This window comes from Pavona decussata, unplaced genomic scaffold (genome assembly GCF_977016875.1).
Source record: "Pavona decussata unplaced genomic scaffold, jaPavDecu1.1 SCAFFOLD_87, whole genome shotgun sequence".
Taxonomy (NCBI): Eukaryota; Metazoa; Cnidaria; class Anthozoa; order Scleractinia; family Agariciidae; genus Pavona; species Pavona decussata.
In genome coordinates this window covers 851,797-864,113 of record NW_028145504.1, presented here as the reverse complement: position 1 = coordinate 864,113, position 12,317 = coordinate 851,797, and the positions used below count along the sequence as shown (strand labels likewise).

Genomic DNA, 12,317 nt, shown 5'->3' with positions numbered 1-12,317 from the left:
AGGTCTAAAAATTAGTTTTAATTTCAGAGGTCAGGTCTGAAAAAGGGCACCGGAAAATGGTACATTTTGCTTTGGAATAGGGTCAGGGTTTGGACAACCAAACCACACACCCCCACCCAAAATTCCTTGGCGTCCCCGGCAATCCCCCCCCGGGCTGGTGGATTCCCTGTACCATATGAAGCTGTTATTTCGAGCTGATGTTCCTTGCCATTTATTCTTCATTTGTTGATGTTTATGATTATGTTCGTGATCAATTTAAACCAATCAACTTGGAGAAATTTAGTGTTTAACTGTTTTTGGTCTCCTTTCATTACCTACTGCAACACATTACTTGACGGAACAGAACGCCGGGTATATAGACTACACTGCACTTACTTATATTACTTTTTCACAACACGATTACTTACAACACGTACACAGTTCTTGCTACGACTTTATTAACCGTTAGTACGGCATAACAGTACATTTCGGACATTGCGTTGTACCAAACGCTTCAGCAAATTATACAACTTGAAGTGTACGTTCATAGGAACATGTTGGTCTACTCACGATCAATGAAATTATTTATTTTACATGAAAGGAAGGAGAAAGTTCCATGATCTTAGTTTTCTCGTTGTAGGAATATAGATAGATATCGATAGTTTAAAATTGTAGGCACTCAAGCAACCTCAAGCAACCTGGGGATACCGGCTCAACCGGTTTCAATGCCAAAATGTCAATTTTTCGATTTACCTCAGCGTGGAGACTGGGCTCCGGACTAACCCTTGAGATTTCGCTGGGCCGCCCCTTTTATTCAAACACACGTGGTACATTCTCTCTCTTTTCGCCGGCCATCTTGAATTTACGATAAAATGGTAGGTGGAAGGGAATAATTTGAACTTTTTGTATCCTTCTTGTTCATGTAATAGCATAAATGTAGTTCAAATAGACTCATTAAATTCCAAGTTACAAATATGCCAGATTTGAGGGTAAAACATCCACAGATTCTATCAGAATGTTCTGTGTAGTTGGCCACTGCATTTCACGAATTTCACAACGTGGATTCTCGTGAGCTTCTATGTCTTATATATAAATTCGGTTTTGGTATAAAAGATCAGTTGTAGGTTCGTTGGATCATATTGGACTGTTCCTATTGAAAGCCTTCAGCCGGTCCAAACGAACAACCTTCTTCAAACTTCGTCCAAGTGTCCCTTTTATCCAGGAAGTTCGATTTAAAAAAAATTATTCTGTGAATTGCTCCAGAACATTAAAGAACACCTAGCGGGAGTCTATTGCTTGCTTTCAATAACCCAACAGAATTCACTGCCAAATTTGGAGACTATCAATTTTTTGGTTGCTGTGTTTATATATTTGGTACTGACGAGATTATTTGCTTGTCAAGTGAACTTATCCGAAAATCATTTGTAAGCACTGCCCCCCCCCCCCCCCCCCCCTTCCTTCTCCTAATAACATTGCTGTTATAGTTTGATTACTGACACAGTTGTTGATACAGTAGCACCATAATTTCTTGGTGATTATTATTTATGTCTTGTTGCACTGTATTTGCCGGATTACATGGTGAGATGGCTTGGCCTGATTTCTTAATCCAGCTAGAGCAGATTGTGTTTTTAGTCACCCAATTTATAGCTGATTTGTGAAATGGAACTTAGCCCGATTCAGAAAGTCTGATTTTTTTTTAAATCAGGCCAGCAATCTCAAAGAAACTGCCATGTCAGTCCAAATTCAACATTGAATTTGGTTGTCAAAATAGATAAGATTTGATACTGTCGAGCTGACTAGTTGGGCTGGCAAATCACGGCGTGTACACCGGCCTTAAATCCTGGTTGTTTGGCAGTTTTTGCTGAATTTACTCCAAATTCATGTTGTGTACAGTTCAAAACAGTCAATTTAGGCAGAAATTTGGCAGTTAATTTGGATATGAAATTGAATCTGCTGTACAAGGAATTAGTTGTTTCACTTGGAAATTTCCAAAAATTAGCAAAAATGTCAAAATGAGGTTACTTGTATCTGTCCGCAACCCTGAACTTGTGCTGATAATTCAACCAAGAAGTCTCTAAGCATTACTTTCAACTTCCAAAAGTGAAATTGCTTGGTTGATGAATGAAAACCAAATTCTTTGTTATAAGAATGTTTCTAATTTATATTTGAAACAAAGTAACTTCTTACTGTCAATTCATGCCTTCGTGACTCTCAAAGGCAGAGGGAAATAATTTTTTTAAAAATCCCCTTCAAGATTACCTCAATTGTGGTATTGATTCTGTTCTGTTTCATTATTAATAAGGCGGCTAGACCTTTAATAACGATCTATGATGAGGCAGGAGAAAACGCAGGTCAGACCACCCTCCCTGCTGTCTTCAAAGCTCCAATCCGTCCTGATGTGGTCGGCTTTGTGCACACCAATATGGCCAAGAATAAGCGGCAAGCGTACGCTGTAAACAAGCTTGCTGGCCACCAGACCTCTGCCGAGTCCTGGGGTACAGGCCGTGCTGTGGCCAGGATTCCTCGTGTGAGGGGTGGTGGAACCCATCGCTCCGGTCAGGGTGCTTTTGGCAATGTATCCTTTCCACAATAAAATATTCAAATTATTGTACTGTAAAATTGGTTCTGCTGTATGAGGTTATCTTTGTTGACTCCTGGTGAACAGGCCAAGGGTGGATATAGTCACATTTATTGTTTTGGAAAGCTTCAGAAATTCAGATAGTTTTGTGCTTTTGCTAGGTTTTGTTGGTACTGGAAGTTTCAAACATTGGATTGTTTTCATTACTTATATGTATGAACACACAGTGGCTGAGTTGAAAATGCAGTGCAAAGCAGAGTTTGTTGGAAGAAATAAGAGGTTTTTGCTCTTGTCTTTTAGCAAGGACTTGGCAGTATAGTATTTAAAACGCCTTCTCCAGAAATTAAGCATTCAGTAACTTTTATGTGATAAAATAACTCATATTTCATTACCATATCTCCTTCGTTAAGTACCCACCGTTGATTAAATGTTCTTTTTCAAACACTGCCCCCTTTGGTCTTGTGATGACTGACATAACCTCAAACCTTCGTCACTGAAAATAAATTAGAAATAGTACATGAGGTAGGAGAGGGTTGAATCTCCTTCAAAATGACATTGTGCAAAATAAAAGCAGTTAATGAATTTTGAGAAGTCAAAAATGCAAATTTTATACTTAGTCTCCTGTTAATTAAGAACCATTATAATTATACACAGTGAACTGAGCTAGATGTTCTTATGATAGCATTATCTTTTTTGTTGTTTTTTAGCATCCTTAACTTGTAATTAATTTTAGATGTGCCGTGGTGGCCGTATGTTTGCACCTACAAAGACCTGGCGCCGCTGGCACCGTAAGATCAACCAGAAACAGCGTCGCTTTGCCATGTGCTCAGCACTGGCTGCCTCAGCTCTCCCCGCACTGGTCATGGCTCGTGGTCATCGTGTGGATGAGATCCCTGAGGTCCCACTTGTTGTATCTGACAGCATTGAATCCCTGCAGAAGACAAGTGCTGCTGTTAAACTGTTGAAAGCTGTTAATGCGTATGGGGATGTCGACAAGTGCAAGGAATCTAAAAAGATCCGTGCAGGCAAAGTAAGTTGATTATATTCGCGTTAGTGCCAGGGGTGAATTTAGTTCTTTCTCAGTTTTTCAAAGGAATATGGTTGGCATATTTCTTTTTCTGCTGAGACTTCCACATTGTCTTTTTTTGTAATTAAATCACTTTGTTGCTCATAAAATTCCTTATTATATAAGTTAGATGATCACATTATTAAGTAATTTTAATTGTTATGTTTACCGTACCGGTTAAAAGTAAGTTGAGAGTCTCTTTTGAGTCCCATTCGTTGAGTCGAGTATCACGTCTCATGAGTTTGAGAAAAAATAATGAGCTTGCTGCTTAACTGATTCCTCGATAAACTTTATAACCAAAACAAAAAATATTTAATGCCAATCAATGAAACATTGAGACTCCAAGAGGTTGCTGCCAAGTTTTTTTGAATGGGTTAGGGTTAAAATTGGCTCAAGTTGGCAAGAAGTGAAAAGGCACTGTCGCTCTTGTGATGATCAAATAAATAAACAGCGAATGTAGGATTCATACTAACTTTGCAAAACTGCCGAAGGGAGAAGCAGTAATGCTGCCTATAATAAATATTGATGAAAATTTATTAATTTTGCGACTCCCTGTGGTAAAAACAATTAAAAAAGATTTGAAGTAAAAGTGAAATCTTCCCAGAATTTTCAACAGGGCAGTTAAAAGGCTTCTGTTTTCGTTTTATGACATTGAAAGGGGTTTCTGTTTGTAGAAGTTGCTATTTTGGCTTTATCCAACCGGAAACTTTACCTAGAAGTTGCTCCATAGCCCACTTTGAAAAAGAGTGATGGCCTGGGTCGAGAGTAGCTGCCCAAGCGATTGTGGGATTGTTTGGGGGGACGATAACAATAGCCATCGTCCCCCCAAACAATCCCACAATCACTTGGGTAGTTACTCTCGACCCAGGCCATCACTCTTTTTCAAAGTGGGCTATTGAAGGTTTTTATTTGCACCCAGTAGGCCATAGAGACCATTCTTGTTACCCAATCTTTCACATGCAGATTGATTCCACTGACCTGATCTGCGGCACAAGCCTTTCTATTTTCTGTGCTTGTAAAGCGACCAGCATCTGCAATTATTGTTTTTTCCTCAAGATATAAAGAGTTCCTCCAAAACTAGATTCTTGTATGAATAATTAGGGATGTTTTGAATCAGCAATTCTCCTGAAAAATCTACATGTAATAGTAGGGGTCAAGAAGAGTTTGAGTGAATCAAGTTGCGATTCTCCACTTGATCCTCGTTGTCAACTTTTAACTGGTACTGCAACAAACTAGGGATCTTATATGTAGTAAAGCAAGGACTACAGGTATTGACTTCTGTACCTGACTGTTTGCTTAAGTTGTTATTTACATTTACTGTTTCTTTCAAAATTTTAAATCAGGGCAAGATGCGTAACCGCAGGACCGTCATGCGCAAAGGACCACTCATCATTTACAATGAAGATCATGGGATCAGTAAAGCCTTCCGCAATTTACCAGGCGTTGATATTCTGTCAGTGGATCGTTTGAATCTCCTCAAGCTTTGTCCCGGTGGTCACATGGGCAGGTAAAAGGAATTTAGTATCATTACAGTTGAACCAAAGCTAACAAACACCTCCTGTAGGCGGACACTTCTTGTAACCGGACACGTGGTCATGTTCTCAGCTATATACAAACACTACATTAAATTTTTTAATTCCCCATAAGTGGACACCTCTCTTAAGTGGACCAGAAGTTTACAGGTGGTTCAACTTTTTATCTTGTTTTATAGTTCACTACCAAATTTTCTCAAGTTTCTGGCATAAAAGTGTTCATACGTGGTACATCACTGTTTGATGTAGGAAAAGTGATGCAAAGCTTGGAGGACTTGTAGGCTAGTTTTCAGAACGTCAAATTTCCAAGGGAAACTATCAGACTGATAGCCTCAAGAAATATGCACTCTAAGGTTTTTATAGTTCACTAATGAATTTTCTTCTGAACAAAACTCTCTGAAGCTTGCATATTTACGGTTCAGCAATATGACCTTTTAGGTGAAATATGAAACTTGTGATATCAATAGCATAATATTCTGGCACATTATTTTGGAAATAATTTGAAATCTGAACAAAACTGAAGAAAGGCAGAAAATTTGACTTGAGTCAGTTGCTCCCAGTAGCTCACTATGTTAGCAAAAAGTGTCAATACTGCTAGCCCCAAGGTGTGTGTTTTCAATGTATTTCTTGGCAATACATTTACTCTTAGGTTCTGTATCTGGAGCAAAGGAGCAATTGAGAAGCTTGATGGCTTGTATGGAACAGGGAAGAAACCATCCACTGAAAAGAAGGATTTCAAGTAAGTTAATGATAATAATAGTAATAATAATAATAATAATAATAATAATAATAATAATAATAAGGCTTTCTTCAATCTGAACAATGTAAACATCGATACCATGAACAGGAGATACCAGAGGTTATCCCTATCGAGGGTATCCCCTTTTAAATCAAAGCAATTTAAATCAATTCAACTAAACACAACACAAATCAAATCAAATCAAATGTTAGTTTTTTATAAGTTAATACCTCATTGTTGATGTTATTTCATTTGATAGTCAAGCCTTTGCTTGGCTTGATGCTCGCCAAGTAAATTCTGGTGAATGAAACATGCTAAATCTTGTATAGAACTAAGTAGCATTTATTTGATAGTTTTGTTTGTTTTAACAGCCTTCCACGGCCAATCATGAGCAATGCGGACCTCAATCGTCTGATCAACAGCGAGGAGATACAGTCTGTTATCAGACCTGCAGGGTAAGAAAAAGCACACTATCTTCCCTTGCTTTGTGAGGGCCTTTAGCTGTCACTTTTTGAGGAATGAGATTTCATCAAATGCTTGTAAGAACTTTCATTTAGCTGCTGCCAGATTTCTCTCGTTATCACACAGTGGTATTTCAAAGGGCTAAAATAGGCCACAGTTTTTGGTGATTCTTGTCTGTCTGGCTCATTTGTGGGCTGTTTGCTTGAAAACTAAGGGCAAAAACAATATTTGTTTACATATGAAACCAAAATCTATACACTGAAAGTAAGAGGTAAGATTTTGCAGCGTTGTACATATGTGCCACTATTAAAAAATGTACAGATTTGTAGATGGTACATTTTATCCCTAGCTTTAACGTAACAATGATTGTCAGATCTTCTCTAGAGAGTTTCTCCAAAGTAAATGTAAATTTATTTATAATGTTGACAGAACCCTCATGGGTAATAGCTTTTACATGTAAAGTGACTGAAGTACAGGAAATGAATGTGAATTAAGCACATATTGCAGTGGTTACCAATAACACACGACCTTGGTGGACATCAATCATAGAAAAGCCATTGAAATTATTTGATTTCCAAGCCAGTTTATCTAAAAGAATGGGCATTGTTTAGATGAAACCTTTTTTGTAACATTTTATAATAGCTACCCATAATAATTTTGCAAAATCAGTGACGTGTGCAAGTGAGCAAATTATCACGTGCAGTAAAAATTAGAATTTTTAATTCAAAAATACCTTTTATTTTCCGTTGATCTGGCTCAGAAATCAATTTAAATAAAGTTTACCTTCTCTTAAAGATTATTAAGATTATTATTATTATCTTAGCGAGGTAAAATTCTTAGTTTCTTGCTGGGTTACCTTGGAATCTTGTCAGAATTTAAAATAATTGAGATGGCTTTTCGTTGATTGACGTCCACCATAATGTAACTTTATCGGACTCTTTTGAAGACGGTAGGTCGCGTGTTATTCTAACCCCTGTAAAATTAAGGATCCACAACACCCCCGTTTAGGAGGCCTGTATACTAGAATTGAATGGGTGCCTGAAAATAAAGCCCTTAGTGAAATCCAATAAATTGCCAGATTCTCCTTCCTAATTGCTTTGTAATCACTTGTGAAACAAAAGGAGAATTTGATCTTACATCAAGTGTCAATTAGGGCCTTCTTCCATGCACCCCTTCAATTAGTAAATACAGGAAAGGGAATTATTACATCAAGGTTAGGACGGGAAGGGTAATAAGTTGCCAACTTTTTTTTCAGGCCATCAAAGACCCGCCGAGCCATCCGTAAGAAGAATCCTCTGAAGAACATCGGCATCCTAATGAAGCTGAACCCTCATGCGAAGAGCGTAAAACGAGCTGAAATGCTTACAGTGGAGCGGAGGAGGGCAGCTAAAGAGGCTGTGCTGAGTAAGAAGAGGGAAGGAAAATAAAGGCTGTAAACAGATCAACAATAAAACAGCTATGAATTCACTGGAAAATGGATGTGTGATTTTGACTATTTTAACATAATTAATATTTGTTGTGGCATGAAAATGTTGTGTACAGGGTCCATTCAGCTCCTGGAAATCTAGTCTCTGCAGCCGCTCGGGCCGGAGTCACGCAACGCTCCCCACAGGGAGCATTGCGCGACTCCAGCCCGAGTGGCTCGAAGGAGACTACTGGAAATCCTGAAAGGCCTGAGGTTCTGTTGTGATGTTTTCTAGTAATAGAAGGTCTTGGACAATATTATTATTTTAGTGATTATCTTGTAGATATGTTGGTCCAGTTGTTTTAGTTGGAGAAATTTGGGCTCATCTGGAGCCCTTGACAATCTTTAGTAGTTGTTGAAAGCCCTAGAAAATATTAAAATAATTGTTGTACTTTTAAACCCAGAATTGCAGAATACTCAAGAACACAAACTTGGGTTGGTTTATTGGAAGCTATCTTTAAATTCTCATTAGACATTTGTCTCCTCCAAAGAATGCCAGTTTGAAAAGTTTGTTGCTAGTATTTACTGTTACATTTCACTCAGGCGAGACAGACTACAGCTGAAAACTGACTCTCGAGCTTAATATACATTTTTTTTAAGTTACATCAAGGAGGTAATGCTACAAACGTGGCCTTGGGTTCCCATTTCAGTAGCTATAAGTTAGCACTGTGTGCATGTGCAGTACTAGTGACTGTCATTCTTAGCCACATCTCACAAGTGTTACACCAAGGCTGCTGCCTAACGGGCGCCCGGTCGCCAGAGGCGCCCAAGGTAAGAGCATGGGCGACCAAATTTCGGTACAAGGAGCCCGCGCGGGCGCCTGACTTAACACACGGCATTAGACTTAACCTCCTTGTACATTATATTCCTTTAGCTGGAGTAGGACTTTAAACAGTGGAACTGTTGATATGGTTAGCGATGATGCGATTAGGCAGTATAAAATTTCCACAAGTAAACCGTAAATTATGTAAACCTAACGTGTTCAACTGTGAAGCTTTGTCGAAACGAACGAAGCCATCGTTTCCGAGTCCGGATGGCAGTTGAAGACTGGGTCTGAGATTTGACTTCCAAATATGGAATAGCAAAATTATGGGCTGTTTGTTGCCTATGTTGACATTCGTGCAGTTCATCGTTTGCTTGGGTTTTCGTCGATTTGATAACTTTTTTGTGGCGAGAATGGGAAGCTATCTTGCGTGCTATCGACTGGACGTGCTTGATGTTCGATTTCATGTACCAGTTTGCAACGTATCAGCATTTTCAAGAGACTTTAAAAAACAACACGCCAGAGAACGCAGTATGATATTTCATATTTGTAATGTGATGTCTTTACCTTGAATAAAGAAATTAAAGTAATGATCAACTTTGTGTTGGTTGTATTTCTGCCTTGCTGCACGTGCTTAGCGCCCTTTCCCGCTAAAATCGGCAAAGGTTCTGCTTTTCCCGCTAAAATCGGCAAAGGTTCTTCTTTTCTCGCTAAAATCGACAAAGGTTTCAGCAATTTGTCTTAAGCCCAGTGACTACAATGGAATTCTCGCAACAGGTAAGCAATGTTTATTTCTTACGACTCCGTATGTGAACATTTATATTAATATAGATAACGATTTGGAAACTGTCTCTTTCAAAACAATGAAATATATTTCCCGCTTTTAAAACACAACCGAAGATGCTGTGCCTTCATTTGACCTATATTCAATGCGGTTTTATTTAATCCGTAGTGACAACTTGACATTCTTGACCTTCTAAACGAAATAGCAGATCAGCTAGGTAGCTGTCTGTGATTGCCTCGCAAATTCATGCAAATTTTCTTTGACTAATGAAATTTGAACCGCGTTTGTTTTGAGATCAAAGATACTGTAAGCTTGATATTTCACTTATAATAAAAACGGCTTCTTTTCGCGTACAGTTTCTACAGCTTCGATACACTGATGTTGAGTTTGGTTCTGGAACATGCTCACAGAAAAGTGCAGAAAGTTTAAGACAGTAGCGCTTGAAATGTAACAAATATCATTTTCGTGACACGGCTATTTTTGTCGTGGAAGGAAATTTGATCGGGGCAGATTTTGATCACGTGCTAGGTAACCAGTTCTGACGGCTCAGATGGAGAATCTCTCTTTTCCATAACCAAACCAGGAATTTACCTTCAAGATGACCATGCAACGATGAATCTCTTGTTTATTCATTCTCATCTTAGTTGAACATTAATTATAAGGAAATTTGGCAAAGTTAAATTTTGTTGCGGGAAAATACTCGGTTATAAGACGCACCCCGAGTTTTGAGAAAATTTTTATCGAGCAAGCACAAATTTTCGTAAACAAAGGTGCGTCTTATAAGTGAATAAATACGGTACTTCGGTTATCAATTGTTTTCTTCTGATACTGACTTGTAATTGGGCTATATTTTTATTCGCTTACAAATACAAAATCTTTCGGGGTTTGGCCGCGGGAATCTTTATTCCTTTAGTGACAGATATAAGATATTTTAAAATGAAATGCCACTTGATATCTTTATAGTAACGCTACACTGTGTATAACTGGTCTAGCCTCATTGAGGCCAAGGTCCTCAATAAAATATAACAAGTTTTGAACAGTTCACAGAGTGGGCCGGTTTTCTTTATATTTCAGGTTGCTGACTTAAAAACTTTGAAAGAAGCCCTGATTAGCAATAACCAAGATTTGTGTTGCAAGTTAAGGGACAAATATTCGCGAAAATTAAACCTTAACCAGTCCTTCCCGAGATCTGATAAGCTAAAACAAGACCAACTGGCACAGTCCCTTATTCCGTGTGATGCACCAACTGGCCTTATTGCTCATGAAGTCGCTGGGGATGGAAATTGCCTGTACCACGCCATTTCTCTGGCCCTTGTGGGTACAACAGAATACTCTACTTGTCTTCGTATTCTGACAGCCATTGAGCTGTTTGAAAATACTGCCTACTATGGAAACCATCCGCGATTCCGGGAAGCTCTTCAATGTGGGTGTCCCTTTGGAGAAGTCACCGTTTTCACGCTCGCACTGAAAGAAAATGGAATAGCAGAGTGGGAGCACAGTGGCAACCGTGAGTCTGCTATCCAGAGTGAGGCAATTGGGGGATGTCAGCTAGGTGAATGGTCGTCGCTGATGCACATCATGGCACTTTCCACAGTGATTTCCAGGCCTGTCTTTACAATCTATCCAAGTTGTGCAGAAGCTATTCGCCCCCTCTTACATGGCTTAGTGAAACCACGTATTAACAGGCCAGACGTGTTTTCCAATAATGATTGCTTTCATATTCTGTGGTCAAGGGATGGTGGATTAGACAGCCGCCCAAATGCTATTTATGTTCCTAACCACTTTGTCCCCCTTTTTAAAAAGGAATATGCCGATCATGCAGTCAAAACTGCTAAAGACTACCGCAAAGTTGCTGACCAGTCCACTAAAAAAGCATCCCCCCCGAAAAGGTCGTTTAGTTTGGAAGACTTTTGGTTTCCAACAGAATGTAAAAAGAAAAAGAGAAATGAAGCAGGCATAAACAATAAAAGAATGAAAATGGGGGATGATGGGAAGACAGAAAAGAAGACAGAGGACAAAATAAAGATGAAGGAAAAAATGCTGGTGGAGGAAGAATTAAAGATTCAGGATGACATGAAGATGGAAAAGGAATTGAAGATGCAGGATGAAACGAAGATGACAGATGAATTTAAGATGCAGGACGAAACAGATATGGAAGATGAGAGAAAAATGGAGGATGATCAGGGGAAGATGGATGCAAGAAAAATGGCTGCAGAAAAGAACATGGAGGGTGAAAGAAAGGTAAAGAGTGCAACGACGATGGATGATAAAAGGAAGATTGAGGTGAATAGGAAGATAGAAGAAGATGGAAAGGATGAATCGGATAGGACAAGGGAAAATCACGCTAATGCTATGGACAAACGTAAGGAATATGAACAAAAACGGACAAGGTCATTTCAGTGGAAGTGGCTTCAAGCCCATTCTTGGTTGCGTATAAACCTTGTAAGAAAAGGCACAATGCAGCCATTCATTACTAACACACCCTACCCAAATTCACAACCTGTTGGAACAGCAGTGAAATCAATGTACTGTGGTGTTTGCTCGAAGCACCCTTCTTTAGCATCAAAGGACAGTGAAATAGCTAAGAGAAGTGGGTCAAGCAACTTCAAAAACGAAACATTAAAAAAACATGAAACAAGCCAGAACCATAAAAAATGTATTGCTGCGGACAAAGCCATAAATGATCCGAAAAAAACTGAAATGTACAAGTGCTGTAAGCAGTTATACGAAAAAGAAGACGAAAAAATGGAGAAGAAATTTAAAACAGCCTTCTACATTTCAGCATTAGAACGGCCATTAGATGACTATTAAAGTCTCTGTGCGCTTCAAAAGTTAAATGGGGTGGAGCTGGGTGAAACTTACTTAACACGATCTGCATGTACTGAGTTCATTGAGCACATAAGCTCTGTTATGAAGGAGGATCTCGCAGACAAATTGAAGGAATGTAAT

General features: G+C 38.9%; 1 protein-coding gene across 1 annotated transcript; it reads left to right on the top strand.

The window, feature by feature from the left end:
* The first annotated feature begins 784 nt into the window (after nucleotides 1–784).
* Nucleotides 785–7,831, top strand: LOC146474650 (large ribosomal subunit protein uL4B-like). Its single transcript, XM_085116385.1, has 7 exons — nucleotides 785–854; nucleotides 2,282–2,554; nucleotides 3,291–3,587; nucleotides 4,967–5,130; nucleotides 5,805–5,894; nucleotides 6,266–6,349; nucleotides 7,612–7,831. The coding sequence occupies exons 1-7, from the start codon at nucleotides 852–854 to the stop codon at nucleotides 7,781–7,783; spliced, it is 1,083 nt and encodes a 360-aa protein (XP_084972511.1). The 5' UTR covers nucleotides 785–851; the 3' UTR covers nucleotides 7,784–7,831.
* The last annotated feature ends 4,486 nt before the right edge of the window (nucleotides 7,832–12,317 follow it).